Raw genomic sequence first — 22,569 nt, forward strand, 5'->3', positions numbered from 1 at the left:
GAAATGTCTCGTGTCATCATACAAACAGTCGTCGYACTCGCGACTTGGCTCCCAAGTTACTGTTGACAGTCATAACATCGAAGTTGTGGATAGTTTCATCTATCTTGGAACCAGCATCAATACCAAAAAGGACGTCAGCCTCGAAATCCAACACAGAATAATTTTTGCCAACAGGTGCTACTTCGGACTAAGTAGGTAATTGTAAAGTAAATTCCTTTCTCGACGGACAAAGACCAAATTCAATAAGTCACTCATTATCCCCGTTATGCTACGTTATACTACGACAAGGACATAGTTCAGCGAATTAAARGACTGCGGCTATGGACGAAAATACTCCAACAATGAAAGTATTCGACGCAATACCACCCGGGGGAAGCAAAGGAAGAGGAAGAAATTGACTTCGTTGGGAGGAACATATTGTGACTAGGTAAGGACCAGCGCTGTTGCAACGCTCTRCATGATGAGCGGAAAATTACCGTCGTTTATTGCCAATTATTTTGTTCATCGTTATAATATCGGTAGGGACCAACTCAACGCTACCTTCTACAGATTGGAAATTTAAAGCATTCATACCCGCTGAAAAATGCATGCAGACCAAGCTTACTAATTATTCCTCAATSTATTCATTCTTCTCAACACATCTATTGCGTAGAAGTCTACAGGTAGTTAAGTTTTGAATTTAGAGTTACCTACTTTAATGTGTCTAGTTTTCGTTTGATTTAAGTAGCTAGCCGAAAAAACAGCACTGGTTTGGCGGCCGTGAATTAATCAAGCCACTATTTAATAGGTTGTTCTGATAAGAACCATATTCCAGTTAAAGTGTTCAAAAAATATTTAGCTCATATTACGCACGCTTCTGATCCTTTCGAATACRGAGTTWATCCATGAATCACCAGCAGTTACGYCAAATCRTCATTGAAYTATTTTTTAAATATACGGTTCAGTTTAATGTGGCCCTCTTAAGCAAAAAATTAGTTGCCTTAATAAAGCAACTCCTACGGTACAACTCTTTTATCGCAAACAATGACGTTATTACATTCTTGCAACAGTTCGTTTGAAAATATTTAAAAATTYGGCATGACCCGTTCCCTAATAAGTTTAAAATTTTATTAACACTTGAACAAAAACCCAGCCCACTCCTTCTACATAAAGCGGTTTTCTTAAAAACACTACTTAAAATGCAATTAATAAATAACTAAATGTATCAGAGACATAATATTTTGGATGCTGGATAGAACAGGGGGTACAAATAGTGATGGCGTACTTTGTACAATAGTGGTGGCCCCGCCCACATTTCGCTAAAAATCTATATCTCGGCAGCTACTCGACCGATATCAACCAAATTCGGTACATACGGGATAAAACTTGAATAATGCGTTTGAAGTGTGCCAWCTTATGACYAAAACTTTTYCRAATCGAACTGAAACTGTTAAGRMTCCKAGGTACCGAACATGCRGACCCCAGTGCTTACAGTTGACGTTATAAARAAAAGTCGGTSAATGTATGAGACATATAATTGAAATTCGGAGAAAATCCTTTCCTGATAATAATAATCCCCAATATGTTGAATCGGATCAATTMTCCCTTAAGCGCCATACACCTAWTATAAATATTTTCGAACTWACGGGTGATTTTATACCGCATACATATATGAGTATAATAATTTGTGGTTTGTTTGGTTCGGACATTGCTACATTTATAGTTCTCATTAAGTTACGTTTACTGTTATTCAACTACTATCACACTATGCTAAACAAATGGAATCTAAACTTATATTTGTCGCATTAGAATTTATTATTAACAAAAATATCATATACAAAAATTTTTCAATAGAATAATATATTCACATTTTTAATTTCTATGTACTATACATACTTATATAATATTTCAAATTACTAGCAACCGTTCATTAACGTTGTGAATTTGCTCTGAGCATTGCGTAAACTAATTTGCTTTGTCTCGGGCAAAAAGACGATGCCTACAGCGAAGAAGGCCACATAAAAGTCGCCGGATGTAATGTAATAAGCCTCAAGGCTGTCASTATCAAAGGTACACACGCCAATTATGAGTAACACCAGCATTTGGACTACGAAAGCTGCAGCAATATAGAAGTGTTTCAAGTGCAATGGGAATGCTTCCGTTAGATAAGCCAAAGACGAAGCACTGAAGAAGCCCGCAAAGAATGCCGATATGAAGAGCATRTACATGACTATAGCCATTTGGGACGAAGAGTAAAGGTTTATAGGATCATAGAAAATCCCACCAATGACAAATGCCATGACACCGGAAACCAACGCACCAAAACCAGCAAAACTTTTTTGCGACCTACTGTGTCCATGATACAAGCTGGAACCAAAGTGCTGAGCCAAAAGAACAAACCGAATATGACCAATGGCCAAGTATCCCTTAGACCAACGTTTATTGAAGAGGCCAGAATTAGGGCTATAATTGTGAGTGGCGAGAAGGCTAGTGACACCAAGGCGCGATACAAGCACACTTCAACAAGGCTAGCACGGCCAAACCATCAATGCCTTCGTTAACATCAATATAACGCTTGAGCTCGTCGAATTGCTGGTGTGTTTCGTGTGTGCAAATAGATGGGTGCTGCAGACGACGCAAGCATTCGATGGCTTCATTCTCGTTATTGCGCAATAAATGATAGACGGATGATTCAATGAAGAAGAAGTACGAAAAAAAGCATGAGAGAGCAACGCAAACGATAACAGTGATACCATGCACCTGTGTGGCTCCAAATTCGTTGTAAATAGTTGGTGTGAATTCATAGTATGCAGCTGTGAATAGTGTTTGTAGAAAGATACCTAAAGCGAAACTACCCATCTCAAACAGTGCGGCAAATTTACCACGCTTRTCGAAAATCACCGATTCACCGATCAGTACCAACATGGGCACGAAGACGAGACCCACTGTAAAGCCATTTAAGTAACGAGCTGCGGCAATACCGCCGTATAAATCGTATATTGTCAGAAAGAGTGTGCCACCGATCAGCGTCAATACAGAGGAAAATAACTGGAAAAAGTTAAAATGCTTATTAAATTACTTTGCATTTGAAAAACAAATCATACTCACGTAAATAAGCCTCTTTTGTATGCATTTAAGGGCGAGGGAAGATACTATTGCACCGATAATAGCCGCAATATACCAGCAAATCGTTATATGTGTGTCTGTTTGAAAATCCTGTATATGAAGCAGGCCACAACTCCAGGCGATATTCATGCCAAAGATCGTTTGAGTTTTAGAACGTGGTAAAGAAAATAAATCGAGAAAATGCGTTACTGGTATACACCAAGACCTAACGAACAGTCAAAATAAGAAGCAGAATTCACTCGGTGAAGCTGCTCAGAAAAAAGCGAAAACTGTGCCAACGGAAGGCAAGATTAAGGTGCGATGCTTCAAGTTTTCCGGCATAATAAGCTATAAATGTAATAGATACGTTGCTTATGACGTTGCGAAATCGAAGATAAAAAGGTAAAKAACATTTTCGATCCCTTTATTCAGACACGAAAAAGTGGCTTCAGAACTGAAAATTGACGAAGAAAAATCTAAAACCGCAAGCGACCAAGAAAAACGGAAAATTTCTGCGTGAGCACTTGCAAAGAATACTGCAAGCTCTCAGTGAACTTTCCTCTGTTGGATACAATCAGCGAAGATTGGAAGACGCTCTTTTCTAGAAAGGTTTTGGAGGGTTTCAACTGAGTTTACTGCTTCCAGGATGTGCTTTAAAAATCAAAAAAAAAAAAGGAAAATGCTCTTGACTGCTTGAGAGATAGATTCAAAGGCCATTTGGGTAACGCCGTGCTACGTTTGAAACTCAAATATGAACTTGATCACTAGTAGTGTCATTGGAGGCAGAGAGAAAAGACAACAAGTTACCGACTACTGCATTAGAAACGTTGRASAACTGYGRTGTAGACCTATATCCATAACTCATTCTTCGCATATTTTGCACACTTCTTGTGACACATGCTAGCCCTGAACGCCCCTTTTCCACACTTCGCAGAATGAAAACGTTGCTTAGGACGAACATGCTTCAAGATAGTTTAATCGGCCTGACGTTGCGGCACACACTTCGTGACATTGAAGTCACTACAAAAGATGTTCTCGAAAGATTCTCAAAACTTGGCCCACATTATTTTGTTTTGTGAAACTTCCGTATTCCATTACGTCTAGATTTACATGTTTTTTTCAGTTTAGTTTCAACTACTTTGAAAACGTTAAAACCACTCGTGCACTTTACTTTGGGATAGGCAATCATTGCTATAAATTTGTTTCATCAATTGAATCGTTTTGATAAAAGTTTTACCAATTTTAAAACAAGATTTAACGTGGGCTCTTTGTTCGAAKCTCATTTTCGCACCGATAACACAAACATACTGACACTTAAAACGCAATAACTGCACTTGCAATCAATGAAATGTCATAAATTCACTGGACAATCGATAAAGATAGCAAATTCTAATGCACCAGTTGAGATATAGAAGACGCCACCAGGGGGCGCTRGATTCAAGATGTCCTGTTTACTTTCGAACGCACCTTGTAGTGTTGCTTTTAAAAGTAAAAAATTGTCTATAGAGATTGCTGTCACACCAATTGACAAAGTCAACACATGAGTTGGCATTTTTGGAGATTCAGTATCTTTCAAGTAAATGATCTGTCTATTGGTGATCAATTTACAGCGATAGGCCAAGCGACCAGTTGCGACTGATGCCTTGAAAACAAATACTTGGTATAGCCGTTTTTAACGAGATAAAAGTGACTGTGACAAAATTAATTTGTTTATAATGATATACATAAAAACCTCTTGTACTCCCATTAGCACGAGCTTTTACAACAAGTTTGAGTATATTTATTATAAGTGGATAACAATATAAAAGTCTTGCGGTATTTTCGCTAGTTGGCGCTGAGAGCGCGTAGTTCTAGTTTTATTCGTCGCACCGGGTCTTGCTATATCTTTTTGGAAAGCTCATTTCACGCGCTATCACGATTGATTGTCGTTTCTTTTAAGTCGTTCGTGAGTTATAGCGTCGCAAACATGAAACAAAATAAAGAGAAAATACGACATATTTTACAGTACTACTACGATAAAGGCAAAAATGCATTTCAAGCCGCCAATACAATTTGTGCAGTTTATGGACCCGATACAGTTTTCAATTCCATCGCACAACAATGGTTTCAAAGTTTTCGTTCTGGTGTAGAGGTGGTCGAAAATGTGCCACGCTCTGGAAGGCCTGTCGTCGAAAATTGCGATAAAATCGCTCAATTGGTCGAAAGAGACCGGCATAGTAGCAGCCGTAGCATCGATCAATCCGAATGATGGGCATGAGTCATCAAAAAAAATTTTATGATCAATGGAAAATACTATTTTTGACAACCTAATATTATTTAGACACATTTTGGTTGAATCAAAATTTATTTCTCATCTGCGCAAAAATAATAATAATTTCACTTTCTGGGACTACCAATAAAGATCTTCGATAAAGCAAGTACATTTTAATATTCATCAAGCCAAAAGATATATGGAAAATAAGTACGGAAGTACTAGAAATCAAGAGCGCTTGAAATATAAAACTCGTCAGTTATGCCTCAATATTGTTATAAAATATATATATAAATTACATAAAGTAAAATTTTATACATTTATAATTCACCTAATCCTCCTAACCACTTCATAAATGTAACTAACTTTAAGCACTTTGGTCGGTTATCCCTCCAATAACTTATATGCAGAGAGATATTAATATGTATGAAGACAACCTCATTCGAAAGTATTCATATTTTGGTGGAAGCTTATGGTGATCAACCGTTTCAAAGGAGTTTGTACGATTTAAAGAATCAATTTTGGCTTGGAAGACGAAAACCTTCATGGATGGAAAAAAACTTCAACTTAAGGGGCTGGAAGTATTACTCAATGAAATGTGTTGACCAACACAAGACGAGCTCACAGAAACTTTATGATTCACTCAAATAGCCATTTCAAGCAAAAGTTCAAGGAAAATTCATTCCATATAAGTATGAATTGTAGTAAAGAGGCGATGAAAAACGATTTAGGATGTGCGAAATACTGCATACAAGCCACAGGGGAAGCCATTAACGAAATCACTATCGATATAAACTCATCACGTTGAAAATATTGAATRATTTACCTGATCCCGCCGAGTACATTTGTGGTGCATTTCTTCGAAAACTTTGGAACCGGGTGTCTGCTGGTGGCACACTCTGTGGCGGATATCTYAGAAACATTGGATTTGTGGTTGGCTGCACGTTTTCAATTGTGACGCGACTTTCCATCTTTTTTATTAACTTTTTTTTAACAAATCAGAGGTTAACAAAATTATTTCGCAAGTTTACACAGCCAGCGACGTTTCGCTTTTTAGCCGCCTTAAAACTAAGTAGTCAAAATAGAAATATGTGTATTAATATCAATTATGYTCTGGAAGTGATGATGAGTGAAAATGATAGTGAACTCTTTTGGTTTGCTATGGTAATATAATTTGAAGATATCGCTATATTTGATAAACAAATCAAAATATATAAATAGATGAGGGCGCCTGAGTGTGAGGCATTTTTATGCCCAGTGCACAATACAACAAGAAGGAACGTCAACTGAGGCTGCACCGAAGCTGGAATGAAATTCTAGTGCATTTTTTATATTATCTGAATTTTGATCGGTCCATTTGAATGGCAACTATAACCTATAGTGTTCCGATCTGAACAGTATCGGAAATTGTAGCAATGCTTACATAATAATCTTAGCTAAATTTCGTTGTTTTCCGTAAAACAACTGTTCGAAAGGTCATTTATTTTCCAATATGTCGGTTCCGATAAATGAGCTGGCTCCTGGTAGAAACATGTTCAAACTTTCAGACCGCTATCTAAATCGAATCATCAGGTCATTCTCATAAAATAAAAACGTCTATATATACAAGTATACATTATATAATGTCCGACGTTTCTTTCTGAGCATAACAAGCATCTCAGTAAACTTAATCTACCCTGTTGAGGGTATAAAAATAAGCACTTAGCTAGTAAGCGATATAGAAATGTATGGCGGTCTACAATATGAATAAGRTAAAAGAATGTAGTTGTAGGACTAATACATACATATATACATATACAAGTAGAGTATTTTCTTGGAATTATTCGTTAGAATATTATTTTGATATAGATACTAACTTCTAGGGTATTTTTTTACAGTCATGTGTGTAATCTCTCCACAATGAGTAATTTCGGGGAAAACCCAACAGCACAATGAATCAATGTGGGCGTGTCAGCACGTGTTATCAGGAGTTATTAGGTAAAGTTATGTTAGAATTAGCTTTTGCTATAATACTTTGTTTTCGCTCAATTACCAAGTACATATGTACCTACTGCACAACCGTTATCAATTGTTATCAATAGATGCTTGTTTAAAGTAAATAATAAATGCAAGCTCTTAAGGCAAATACAAATATTTCATAACTTGTCACAATCTTTACAATAAACCTTTGGGGGTATACAGCTATGCAAAATAAATTAGACCAGAATATGAAACAAAACAACCTAAAAAATTTAAGTCAATGACAATTAGGCATTTTTCACATAAATATTTTGATCAGCGATGAAGCTATGTATGTTGTTATTAAAGAAAATTGCCGCATTTGAAGTGATGATAGTGAAAAGTCACTGCTTGGTGGCATATTTCTTCAAAGTTGAATAAAGCATAATATTATAGTCAATGGGATACGCTATAGAGCCACGATTAATGACTTTTTCGTGCCTAAATTGGAGTATGTTGATGTGGACGCCAATTCCAGTAAGACGGAATTATATACCATACAGCCAACGAAACAATCAATTTATGGAAGGAAAGTTTTGGTGAGCGCATTATCACGCTTCGTAAGCCTGTACCTCCGAGATCATGCAATTGAACACTACTGGACTGTGCTTTGTGGGTTTAAGCGAAGACCCGTGCCTACGCAGATAAACTTGAGATGAATTCTTCTTCTCTTTACTGGCTTATACAACGTTTACGCGGTTAAAGTCGAGACAAAGCGGCTTAGAGGAAGYTCATTTTCGTGYTGTCGAAGACGGCTTTAAAATCGACAAARTGGKKGTGTGTGTCGATTCTCTTCTCACGGCTCTTTCCCAAAATTTAACGCATGGTGAATGTCAGTCGTTTGTAGACTTTCCATGTCTAAAGGYACATTGATAAGAATAAATCAGTTTGTTGTCGGTGGACTTCAGTATTTCACACACTACGCTCGATAAGTCCTTATATGCGATATTAACGAGTCTTATCCGTTTCCGGGTTCCCCTTTTTTTCAATTGTGTAGAGAATACATAGATTCCAATCAACGGGCATGCTTTCGTCCGACCATATCTTGCAAAGAAATAATTTACCAAATAATTTACGATTTTCTTCTGTGTTAAATAATCAAAAGGTAGATTTCTATTCTGTATAGATTAGATAGAATAATAGAATGTAAAACTGAAGTTATAAGCTTCAGTGTTTGAGAAGTTTTTGGGACGTTCCTAACTTTTTGAACTGCTTYGTTTACTTACTTGCATATTTTTAAATAGCCGTAGTTGTTGATCTCKAATTCTATTATGCTGTCGATATAAAATTCGTTCAGCACCCTCTATACGATATATCGCCTATGAGTAATGGTCCTTAGTTCCTACATAATCACAAATATATCATTTCATACCCCATATACATAACACATTTCATAAGGCAAAAGTAATCCTCCTATCAGATGATGCTATAAATTTTGCAATTGACTCCTAATGTCAGTTCTGTTTTCACGTTTGTGTAGTAAACACATTCGAAGTACACGTAAATTTACAATGGTACACTACACTGCTCCAGAAGGCGAGTTATTGGTGACTATTTATTTGACCAATAATCGGTCGGTGACCTTGGCACAACGAGAATTTCGTCGCAGATTTCCTAGTCGCCCGACGCCTACTGGTGAAACACTGCAACGTGTTACCGCTCGCCTCGAAGAGRCTATCACAACACGAGATGCAGGCGTGGCAGACCCCGAAGTAGCCGTTCTGCAAAGAATATTGCTGCTGTTGCCGAGGATGTCATGGAAACGCCGTCGACATAAACCAAACGACGTGCCACGCAAATGAGTATCAGTCGACGGTGTTTACAGCGAATTTTGGTAAAATATTTGAAGATGTTTCCGTACAAAGTCCAGACGGTGCATCAGCTGTTAGCTGCTGACCGGCAATCACATCTAACATACGCTCAAGCCATCCTTAATCACCACCAAGAGGAAGGTGATTTTTCATCAAAAATAATCATGAGTGATGAGCCCATTTCCAACTTACCGGGTACCTAAATAAGCAAAATTTTCGCTTCTTTGGCACTGAAAGTCCGCGTGTAACCCACGAAAAGCCATTACACCCGCTCAAAGTCACTGTAGGTGCGCTGTTTTCGCTGGAGGAGTCATTGGACCTCGTTTCTTCGAAGACGTCGCGGGACAAACGGTTACTGTGAGTGGTGAGCGCTACAGAGCAATGATCAACGAATTTTTTTTTTTTTGCACTGGCCAGCAAGATCGCCAGATTTGTCCGCTCCAGACTTCTTTTTGTGGGGCTTTTTGAAGTCGCGGGTCTATGTCAACAAGCCTCAGACTCTTGCAGCTCTTAAAGACAATATCCGTCAAGAATGTGAGAACCTATCACCGGAAGTTATAGCCAAAGTGATGGAACATGCCAAATGATAATCAACTGTGGAGGCGGTAGGCCATTTACTGATATCATATTCTCGACTTGATGTAAAAAAATTTGAAAGACCAAGTAACACTAATCCATAAGCAGAATCAAAGTTTTTCATTAAAAGAAAAAAATACAATTAAAAAAAATATCGGAAGGTTATTTATACAGGGTGGCCGATGAATTTTGCTACATTAAGAAACTCAAATAATTTTTTTTTTCAGTGTATAGAATTCATTTTTCTTTTATTCATGTTAAATTTCATTCAATTTTATTAAATATAGCTTAATTAGTTTTAAAAATAATGGAATTTAAATATCCCCCTGCTCGTTGATGCATGTGCGGCATCTTACCAAAAAGTTGTTCATTACTGCTTTTAGAGTTGATAATTGTTTCTCGAATGGATTGCCTTAGTTCATTCAAATTTGTTGGCTTTGCTTTATAAACTTCCTATTTGCAACAACCCCACGAGAAAAAGTCAGGTGCAGTAAGGTCAGGCGACCTGGGTAGCCAATTGAATATGGAGTTTCTGGATATCAGCTTATTGGGAAATTTTCGTCGCAATTCTGTCATATCAGGTTGGGCTATGTAAGGAGCTGCACCATCTTGCTGAAACCACACAGAGTTGAAAGAAATTCTCATTCGGCGTAGTTCTGGATAGAAAAACTCTCTCAACATGCTCAAGTAACGGTATCCAGTAACCATAACGGTGTGACCGTTTTCTTCGAAGAAGTAGGGCCCGACAATGCAGCGTGATAAAACTGCACACCACACTGTGACACGAAGTGGATGTACTTCCGTCTCATGGAGTATCTGTGGGTTGGAAGCACTCGATATTCGACAATTTTGTTTGTTTATGTTGTCGTTTAAATCGAATTGGCCTCGTCAGACATGAAAAGACAGTTCAACATGTTTCCATCCTCTGCCACCATTTGCAGCATCTTCTGGAAAAATTCCAAGCAAATCGGCAAGTCTGCTGTTGACTGTAATGACTGTGTGCTTACACCCATTTGAGCACATCAGCTTCTTGTCGAAACACGTGGATTGTTTTGTATGCCAGCAACAGCAGCGATTGTTTCCTCCGTTCGAACTGAAGGGTTTCGATGGTAAGGTCTTCTGTTCACTGTCCCATGCTCGGCAAAATTGTTTACAAGTCTCATTATGGTCCATCTGCTCGGAGGATTGCCACCGTGCGCCTGTACTCTCTTTGAACCGAAACTACGGACTCCAGTGCATGATAGCGGCGGACAATCCAAATTCTTGTTTCAGTGTCCCAGTTATCCATTTTTACTAAATGTAAAAGTCAGTCTGCAAAATAAAAAAAAATTAACCAAATTCATTAAATAGAAAAAAGTTATTTAATTTTTTTTTTGGTAGCGCCTTTCATCAGATACCCTGTATTCGGGTCGGATGATAAATGCATAATGAAGGAAGACTTGCATTTTAGAATAGATATAAATTGAATACGTTAAATATAACTGTTACCCTACACCCTGTCAARAATTCTTCACGTCCCCCTCTCATATCCCGCTAAAATGAAAGATAGGTGCTTGTCAAATTTTACAAAAAAAATTTTACGTATTTGTGTTCAATTTTGGCCAAACACTTAAACAAATATCACTGAACAACCACCGTATTCGCCTGATTTAGCTCCATGTGATTTCTGGCTACTCTTGCTTGTAACTCAAAGMACCGCTCCGGGGAAACCGTTTTAAATTAATTGAAAACATCACAACAAATTCGAAGCGAGAGCTGAGGCCGACTGACATAAACAGCTGCTGTGAACACACTTCTCGACAAATTGTGCTAATTTTTGMCGTCATAATTAAGGACAGTTGTACCAACCTAGAAATACCCTGTCATCCCTATAAGCGGTAGATTTAAATGAAGAATTCAGGATACTTTCTTGACAGGGTGTATACTGTAACAGTTTAGTTCAATTGCGATAAGCATTAAATCATGGAATTACTCAGGGAGTTACYCCATCTGACGTATATTTGGATTTTAAATGTTCTTTGAAAGGATTTCCACTTGATAACAATTCATTCAATCATATCACACTACATGTGTTTTGTAACAGTTGTGAAAGAGCCACRACATTTATGGTCCAAATCTCGCTTTCTTCTTGTTTCGACAATTTATAAGTGCGTCATACTGAAATCGGTGCGAAATACATACATACGATATACTTACGATACACCTCAGTACTGACAACTTTCTAATTGCCATAACTMGATAACAGAAAGATGTACTTTCAATACCTAAAAATGATCGTATTTAAGAAAATATGGCACACCACTTGAAGCACGAGCTCCCAAAAATTAAAATTACTTACGATTTTCTTTTCCTTTTATGTACTTGACTCTGAAAACAAGGCAATTAAGTTGAACAAATAAACAAGACAACTAACAACAACAAAGCATGTTGTATGCTTATCACGATTCTGAGAGCCAGAGAGGCAGRTGCTAAATTTTAGACAAACGGAGAGGGGGTAAAAATGGTCGAAATTCGGAGCATGCAAATACGCTCGAGTGCGACGCCAGAAGCAACCAGCCAGTGACAGATTAAATAGCCAATCAAAACAACAAAAATAGAGAGTCAAGAGGGGCTACATCGTAACCGCAGATGGCAACCCTTGTCATAAAGTTCACATAAAAAGTCACAAGTTGACAGCAAATAAAATGGTTTGTCCTTGTTTCATAGCCACCAAAGGTGAACTCACAGCATACAAGTATTGAGGAAGCTATTTAAGAGTTATGACAACCGGTAYATGGGAGGGCTGTGTGCCGGCAAGTTGACATTTCAATGAAGTAAAGGTCAGAAAACCACAAACACAGTTAATTATCGAGTCACTCATCGACAGCAAATACTCAGCGCCGGAACGAAGGTCGGAGCAGTTACAAGTGGTTGGCAACCCAACGGAGGAGAAAGTAAATAAGCACAAATTTAAACGCCGGAAATCACTTTCAGCTACAAAACTAAACCACAATTTGTTGGTATCCGACAGCTGAGTAAATTAACTTTGCTTCTAACCAGAGTTGCCAGAATGTGGCAACAAAGTGTAAGTAAAAATTTATTTTTACTTTTCTAACTAAGAGCCGCAAATAAAACTAAAATAACAACAACTAATAGCACAATGAAATTACAGCACTGGTATCTTCGGCTAATCAGTAAAGTTTACAAAAGTCGAAGTATTTAAAGCTTCTATGGATACGGCAGAGCACGAACTCGTAAGCTTCTAGTGATGCACTAGCTTCCTAAGAAATCTTTACTACAAACAAGTGTCCACTCATCCAGCTGTGAGTCAGCTTTAGYCTTTTGCCCACTTTTTGTTGTTATTGTGAGCATTTTTGTCTCTCCTTATTTTTGTGCTCCACATAACTTTGCTCACCTAGTATTTAAAATATGTGCCATCATACCGCAAACTGTCCGCCTTTGGGGCACGTATTGTTTACGCCTCAGCAAGTCATTCCTGCGGCAAAGGAAAACAAAGCCATAGCAGTGCGAATGATGGGAAACGGTAAGGCGAGAAGCGCAAGCTGTAGGAATTTAAACTTTTCGGTAAGATCAACAGTGTGAATAAGCAAGAAGCCAAACCGAGGTTACAACAAAGCCCTGGAAGCAAGAAAGCATGGAAATGATAGATAGAAAAGARACAGAAATGTCCTTAAATTCAAGCATAAATAAATGAGAAAATTTTAAACAAAATTTATTAAATAATATATCTAATTCATATCATTTTGTTTTCTTCTCTTCTTTATTGGTGTAAACGATTATAGCCAAAGTTTACAACAATGCGCCAGTCGTTCTCCACATTTGGCATTCCAAGTAAGGACAGCTACTTCTCCATCTGGCCTTTCTCTTCCCTTATTGTAGATTGGGCAGAGCACACTTAAATTCCAATCATTGGGCATGCTTTTGTCCGACCATATTTTGCAAAGGAGCTGATGCATGCTCCTCTTCATCAGTTTTTCACCGCCGTACTTGAAAAGCTCGGTCAGCAATMCATCGGCTCCCGGTGTTTTGTTGTTCTTCAGATGGGTAATTGATTTTCGCTTCAACTAAAATCTTCTGTTAGTTGCCGMATTTTTTCGAGCATTACCTCTCTCGGCTAGATTKTCAAGCTCTTCATACTCACGCATTTCGACATTTATTAAGTTCGTCACGAAGTTTGTAACACCCAGAAGGAAGCGTCGAAGACCCTATAAACTATATATGTATATGTATAAATGATCAGTATGTTGAGCTGAGTCAATTTAGCCATGCCCGTCTCTCTATCTGTCCATCAGTCCGTCTGTATGTAAATATACGAACTAGTCCCTCAGTTTGTAAGATATTGTTTTGAAATTTTGTAAACGTCTCTTCAAGAAGCTGTTCATTTGTCGGAACTGCCGATATCGGAGTATCGGAATCAAATTCTTCTTTGGAAAGCTTTCGCATTTGACTTGGTATATTCACGAAATTTAACTTGGATTACTGCTTAAGGTAATAACATAATCTTCGAACAAATTTATCAGATCGGATCACTACAGTATATAGCTAGTTACTAAAAGAAATGCACCTGTGAAGGGTAAACTAGCTTCGATGCCGAAGTTAACGTTTTTCCTAGTTTTTATTTTAATCTTATATTTTACAAATTTACTAGTAAGCAAATCTACTACAAGAATCTTATATTGAAAGTAGATTCGAAAGTGAAGTAAAAATAGAAACTGAACACAACAGGTAAATATTGGAATATGTCAAACAATGTGTCTACATAATTAGCAAAGTACTCATAAATTTAAAAGGTAATTGACAATAAAAGCTTGAGAACGCTTCGAATTTCTTTATTCACTATGAAAACTAATGGATAGTGATCAAAGAAAACTCTGAGTTTAATATATTACGGCACACAAAAAGCTGGCCAAGGAAAAGACAACAAATTAATMCTCAACACCTCATACCTAAAGCATTTTTGTACTTCTAAATTACAACTAAGCAATGATGAGAAAAACAGATTTGCTACAAATGAGCTTACAGCTTAGAAATTAGAATCTCAATTCAGTTGATAACACAGTCAACATTATTTGCTGCTTTCATAATTTTGTTTAGAGGATATAAGGTTAGGTTTGTTCAAGCGTCTCTAATTACTAGAATAAGTGCTGAGTAAAGAAAATCGTAGGTCAATTGTGTATATATTTTTCGGCGGTTTTAATTATCTTATTTGATATAAGTGAAGTGTTACGCTGTTTAGGGGTAAAAAAAGTTCTAATCTGAAAACATTTYTTAGATGTTTCGCCAACTTTGGTTTAATGGGTGCAATAATACATAAAAGTATACTTTTRTTTTGTATCACCATTATTGAGTCCGAAGGGCATACACAAAGAGCATAGTTTTTGAAAGGATATGCCAACTGCAGGACACTATACTACACTAAAAGAGTGCGTACCTATGACATATACAGATATATACATACCTACATATATATACTATATATATTCATCTATGTTTATCAGTGTTTTGTTATACAAGTATAATCACATGTTTATGTATGTGTGTGTGTGTTCATAGAACTTCATTTGACTTTGTATGGGCATAATCTCATCGGAGCATTGAGTTTGTCTGAATGCCTGTGCTTTTCTGTGTGTTTCTAAATAGACAGCAAATTGCTTCGTTGTCAAAGGCAGCTGCTCAAAAAGAAAGGACGGAACACTAAGAACAATCAGTTAGAGTCTAAAGTGTTCGTCTAATGAGCACAAAGATTCTATGGTATGATATTGGTGGCACTAGTATAACAAAATATGTCTAAATTTCTGTTTGGTCTACTTTTTTAGTTTGGTGAAGGAAAATATTTAAAGGGAAAGATTTTCACTTAAGTGATATAATGAAAAAGTTAAGAACCCTTCTTAGAAGCGTTCACGATAAAACATTTACTAAGTAATTATTTAGACCTAGACTTTACGGTAACAATTTTTCATTTTCATTTATGTATAGAAAATAAAAAAAAACATTATCTTTTGTTGTATCGAGGATAGAATACCCTTCACAAATAAAAAAAAAAAAATCCAATAATATAATTTTCAATCACCCGATTTTATGCAAGCTTTGCGATATATTCTCAGATCTAAATGATGTGGCATCCGCCACATAAAAAATAACCCAATCCAAAAACTTAAAAAACCAACAATGAAATGAGCGAGCTCCCCTTTTGATCACGACGCCTGCAAATATTTAAGGACCTGTACCTGGAATGTTCGATCACTTAATTGGMAAGGTGCCACATAAAATTCACAAACAAAAATTTTTCGTTAAATTATCAAATTTTAACCGTTAATATCCTTAAACTGTTAGATTACGAAATATTTTTTAAAGGAGCTGGATGTGATACATAAATTTTTCCATCTGATAATAGTTGGCGTCGGAACCAACGACGACGCCGGTCTTCTTTCTTGAACTATGGCTCACGTCTGGCTGCCTCAGCCAAAGTAAAGGAGGCGGTTCCACCTCATCGAAGTGCGACATGTACGCAGAGATTAACGAGAAWTCTCCGGTATCGCACTCCAGCTTAGGCATCACCATATTACGTTACTACGTTACAGAAATTAGGTAAAAGAAATACCGTTAATTTCGGACCATCGTGTAGACTCTGGTTCTACCTCAGTCCTCAGTCCAGAGATACCATTATTCGTCAGCCATGGTTCCTGGATCAGGGCGACATTAGGTTCACCTTGTTTTAGACGAAATTTCTTGTAAATTGGCGGAGGCCGCTTTCGCATGTTGGAAATTAATCTGGAGGAATTCCATCCTTCAGACTCTGCCTCAGAAGTACTATTGTAGTTCAGCGCTCACGTCGTGCTGGAAACGAACTTCCTCAAACCGCTGACCAAAACCCCCTATGTCCGAAAGACTCGGGTCGTTCTCCAAGGCCGTTTGACCATCTTCTGTCATATCCAGCGCATCTGAAGCCTGAACGTCAGYAGCTTTGGCCTCCGTCGGGAGTATTCTGAGGATTACCCTTTCAAACCCATAGCTTATGGCTCCYTCAGCCCTTGCTCTCCAGCCTTATTATCCTCCAGTCATGCGTGGATAATAATTATTTGAGGATTGCCTCAATCTCATTCGGAGAGGAGATTCAGCTGGCAGCCAGACGCGAGCCCTAGAGCGACGCAGGAGCTCAGCTTTGTCCACAGCCTCCAGCATGGCTCTCAACATAGACCATCGAATGAAAATGTCATATGAAGGGAACAAGAAGTTTGAAGAAAAAACGTTAACTTCGGTTGCACTGAAGCTAAATACCCTTCACAGGTGCATTTCTGTTAGTAACTATGTGTTCAGTTTGTATGGAAGCTATATACTATAGTAATCCTTTCTCAACAATTTTTATGGAGATGATATTGTTACCTAAAGCAGTAATCCATGCCAAATTTCGTGAAGATTCTACGTCCAATGCGAAAGTATTGCATACAAGCCCTTGATTCCGATCGTTAGGTTTGTAGGGCAGCTATATGCTATAGTAATCCGATCTGAACAATTTCTTCGGAGATTACATTGTTGACTCAGAAAATAATCTATACCAAATTTCGTGAATATATCTTGTCAAAAGTGAAAGTTTTTCATACAAGAACTTGATTCCGGTCGTTCAGTTTGTATGGCAGCTATATGTTATAGTGGTCCGATATCAGCAGTTCCGACAAATGAGCAGCTTCTTGAAGAGAAAGTGCAAAACTTTAAAACGATATCCTAAAAACTGAGGGACTAGTTCGTATACGGAGTGTAACTAAGTGTTGCCAGGTGCAATCTGACATTTCCATTGGAAAGTTTGACATTTTCTAACGTAACATCACTCAGAACGTGTTGTCATATAATCGTGAATTGTTTTATTTACAGGGAATTAAAAAATTCATTAAATTATGGAACTAACTCGTGAACATTTTCGTGCGATAATTTTTCACTACTTTCGACGTAGATTATCTCGACAAGAGTGCATCGATGAACTAAAATCTTTGTATGGCTATGAAGCACCATCTAGCACTGTGAAAAACTGGTACAACGAATTCAATCGTGGCCGACGCTCGCTCAAAGACGAATTCCGAGAAGGTCGTCCAAAAACAGCCGCTGTGCCAGAAAACATCGATGCCGTACGTGAACTGATAATGCAAGACCGCCATGTAACATACCTTCAGATAGAGGCATGCCTATGCATTTCTCGCACCAGCATACATTCGATATTGCATGAAACCTGGCCGTAAAAAAGGTTGGTTCTGGTTGGATCCCGCACAATTTGACAATTGCTCAAAAAAAGGCTCGTGTGGATTGGTGTAAAGAAATGCTGAAAAAATACGATCGCGKTGCTTCAAAAGACGTTTATAAGATCGTCACAGGTGACGAATCATAGATCTATGCGTATGAGCCCGAAACAAAACAGCAATCGACCGAGCCAAATCCAAYGAAAGTTGTTCGTGGAAGAAGCACTTCGAAGCAAATGGTCGCCTGTTTCTTCCGCAAAACTGGTCATGTGGCGACTGTTGCGCTTGAGCAACGTACGACGGTCAAATCTGAGTGGTACACCACCATTTGTTTGCCTGAAGTTTTCAGAGAAATTCGAAAAACGAACAAGAGAAGACGAATCATTGTGCACATGACAATGCGAGATCTCACACCTCGGCTCAAACCAGCGCCTTTTTGACCAGCCAAAACGTTGAATTGATGGGTCATCCGCCGTACAGCCCTGACTTAGCACCCAATGACTTCTTTTTATTCCCACACATCAAGAAAATAACAACGATGTTCAACGATTTTCGTCGCCAGAAGATGCTGTCGAGCATTCAAAACCCATGTTTTCGAGGTGTATCAATCGGAGTGGAAAAAGTGCTTCGAAAATTGGTTTGAGCGCATGCAAAAGTGTATAAATCTTGATGGAGAATATTTTGAAAAACAATAAAACCATTTTCGTTGATAAATATTCCTATTTTCATTATTAGGCCAGAAATATATATAGCAGCCCTCGTACATACTGATCTTTTAAATATTAWATATATATTTTAGAGGGTCTCCGACCCTTGCTTCTGGGTGTTACAAACGTCGTGACAAACTTAATATACCCCGTTMAGGGTATAAAAATAGTTGGTACAGTCATAATAACAGATACCGACTTCTTAATACATAACTGAAGATCAAAGTGATATTCCTTCATGGTAATATATTTAAAAATCAATAGGAGGAATAGATTCAAAGCTTTGCAGYTCCACTTTTGGACTATTCTATTACTCGGATCATCTGCCTCCTTCTTTAAATAATCAAACGAAATGTGAGTGGGTATTCCATTCAAACTTGACCAAATATTTTGCTTTGAAAATCTGTTTTTGTAAAGTAAAAGGTTTTGTTGCTGGGAACAGATATTTCACCCATATCAGAAGCTACTTGGAATAATATTTTTTGTCATTTAAAAAYGCAATAACTAATACAACAAAACACCATCAAAAAGGGTCAATCTGGTGAAAGTGTCATAAATTTTACTTATATATGTACATAAATGACATTATTCCCAATTTTCCAATTGCATACGAGCACAAGAGTAAAGCCAAATATTTTTGTTGTTGCTGRGGCAAAATCCATTTTAATCCATTTGAAAATGTTTTAAAGCTCCTATGTGCACATTGTCTCACACAGAAAATTTATGCACACACATCTCTGTGAAAACGTGTCATAAGTAGAGGCGCTGTATRAGTAGATGTGTGTGTGTGTGTGYGAGGAACGGCTGATATTAGTTAAGGATGCGCTTATAAATGCTAGTGCATGCTTTTGGCTTTGACATAAGCCATTGTGACGTAAACAAATCGAATTTTATTTTATGCACTTAATTTATGGATAGGCGATGCTCCGAGCCACTGGCACGCACATCCAGTTGCAGATGCATGAGCGYATGTATATCTAGGGATGTTTGCGTTCATTAAGTGTGAATGGATATGAATATAGATTTTATATTTAATAAAAATTTATATAAATTTCTACTTAAAATATTTTCGAACATTCGTGTGYRTGTGTGTATGAATGTATGCGTAAGTGCTTCGGAAAGCTGTTGTATGCGCACATTTTGTTGTGGCAGTAATTTATGACTGTTGACTTAAAGTGCTTGCATTACCATATTCATCTCCGCTATGACTCTATTCCACAAGCTGGCTTACGGCCTGTTCCTCCCACTGCAATGTGTTGTTTCCAATCATATCAAGGCTTTAATGTTACCATGCATATTTGGTACATATAGTATGTTTATTAGAGTGGGTTGAAAAATTATTCTTTTTAAAAATATATAATCTTATACATTTTTACGACAATCTCTACATGTAAGTATGCCCTACATTTTTCAATTTGTTGTTTTTTTTTTTTTTTTTTTTTTTTTTTTTTTTTTTTTTTTTTTTTTCAGACAGAAACATTCATACATCCAACATCCAACCTCATGAAAAATATCCTGTTTCCACTTTTTAAATATTTGCACCCTAGATACTGCAACGCTCTGCACCAAAATAGAGTTTTATATCTTAATTTAGTGCTTAGTTATGACGTTTTCTATGTTTTCGATTAATGGTGGTTTGTGGGTGTGGAAGGGTCCTATTAAATAAAATTAAGTTTAAATTTTTGAACAAAAAAAGGATCCAACGTAAATAAGCTTTTTATTTTTAGTTTTATTTTCAGTTAAAATTATACATACATACATATATGTATATGTACCTCAAATAACCGAAGAGAAGTGARTTATGCATTCTATGTTGCTCATACGACATGGTGTACTCTAAGAACACAGTTCATTTGATGCAGAATTTTGACTCCGTATGACTTTCAACAGAACTGCGTACAACTTTTTACGAACAAAAACGTTTGCAAAAAAAATTAACTTGGAAAGTAACGAACACTCTAATAAACCCACATATGTATGCGCATATGTACTTCCTACATAGTACAACAACTTACGGTTCAGCTGATTTTTCACTGCTATTTGTTTTATTTACAGTTCTACCCAAATTCGGACCGTTCATCAACGGCATTGTGCATCCGTACCGATATGGGGATTTTCTGGCAGTTAACTGCAGTTCAGATTGGTCCAATCCCGCAACGACGCTTACATGGTACATCAACAACAAAACGGTATGTGTATAAATAAACCTACATTTGAGTATATTTACAAAACAATTTATTTATGACGGCACTCATACTTGTATCCGAGCGTCATGTTTGGCCATGTCACTGATACATAAGCACTACCAGCCCCGTAGGAAATGTACTAACCTGGTGGTAAATGCAAGGGGGCAAACCGCATCAAATGGAACCCGAAAATCGTACAACAGTCCAATGAGATGAATATGTGTGGGATGGTCACAGTTTTACTTGATAAGTTGGTTATATACTATATAATAGTTTTCAACAACCGCAATTTCAAATCTAGAAAGAAATATTTAGATTTTTGAGAAAAATCCAAAAACGTAAAAATCTTTTACCCAATAACTTGAGAATAATTGTTTTGCTCTAATACCCAGCCTAGGGTTATAAAGTGAACTGTGTATAATACCATAAAACTTAAACATTTTTATTACCAAACATACTCAGGCAATCGTCTCACATTTCAAGTGGCCTTTGGCGAAAACACCGTATCGAGCACCATGATAAGTCGTCTTGTCGAAGGTAAAAATGCTCGTATATCGTCATAAAGAGGAATATGGAGTTAATGCATGTTTGTACTTTTAAAATAGAGAATTGAATATGAGCTAAAATATTCATCCTAGAGGCAAAGTGAAAACGAGAGTTTATTTGGATTTGTAAAAAGCAATAAAAAAAATGATTTATCAAAATTTTATTTTAATTTTCAATTTTATTCATATTAGTAAAATTAGAAATATTCTACAGTATCGATCACAAGACTCATTAAAATTGTAGTATCAAAATGAGCATGTGTTTTTATTTTATAATTTTACTCTATTTATTGGGAAATATCGACTTCGAAGAACATAATTCAGTTCTTCCTGATCCTTTGGCTTCTGTGCTTTACCTGTTTAGTACTGCATTAGTACTTTTTCAGTCATAAAATCGTGACCCAAATAAACACAACAAAGTAGCTCAGAATAGTGCTGAAAAATTGCGTCGTTTTGGTGTTGATACAGTGCTTCGATGAAGAATATCATGGTTTTTGTATACCACCTTTGACTCTTCGTTCAATTAAATTAATACATAKGTATCTTTTGGTACTTCTTAAGAAAAACAGCCCTAGATCATCCTGCTGATTGGTTGGTGTACTGTGGCTAGAAAGCATTTCCTGACCTTCTCCATACACGGTGGATACCATCTGATCCATTGCCTCATAAAAAGTTTTTTTGCATGATGYCAGACGTTATATATTGCCTATCTGAGCCACCGGCGAATCATTGACGCATTTGCTATCACTTCTGTCGCATCACAAGGGCATTTTTAATGTCTGACGAGGTTTTAAAGCGATCTCACAGGCAAGACCCTCGGAGGAGAATCCGTAACACAACATCTTTTTAATGAAATTTGCTAAGGTAGTCCAGCTGAATCCCAAAATGTCCGGTATTTTGCTGGAGCTTTGAATATATATCATACATATATTTCTAAAAGTTACATAGCATTATCACTATCTGAGATTTAGAATATCCTACTAAACCGATCATCACTGCTAAGTGAACTGTTCTGTTGCCCAAACCTCACCCTTACTTTATGGTGATTCATCTCTAAATTCACACATATGTTTTTAACTATTTAACGGATGATACAAGTAGAGGCACACTTTTCAAAAGCTTTTTTGACAAATCCCGCGAGAGTCGTGTCAAACTGTCATATTATTATACCCTGAACAGGGTA

General features: G+C 37.2%; 1 protein-coding gene across 1 annotated transcript in view; it reads left to right on the forward strand.

Moving 5' to 3' along the window:
- The window catches only part of LOC108965980, a 138,457-nt gene that overhangs the window by 101,351 nt on the left and 14,537 nt on the right, over nucleotides 1-22,569 (forward strand). Inside the window, exon 4 of the mRNA XM_018928671.1 lies at nucleotides 20,711-20,844. Coding sequence (XP_018784216.1) covers nucleotides 20,711-20,844 — 134 coding nt within the window. The remainder of the gene's footprint in view (nucleotides 1-20,710; nucleotides 20,845-22,569) is intronic.

This window comes from Bactrocera latifrons, unplaced genomic scaffold, assembly GCF_001853355.1.
Source record: "Bactrocera latifrons isolate USDA-ARS-PBARC rearing strain unplaced genomic scaffold, ASM185335v1 scaffold_152, whole genome shotgun sequence".
Lineage (NCBI taxonomy): Eukaryota > Metazoa > Arthropoda > Insecta > Diptera > Tephritidae > Bactrocera > Bactrocera latifrons.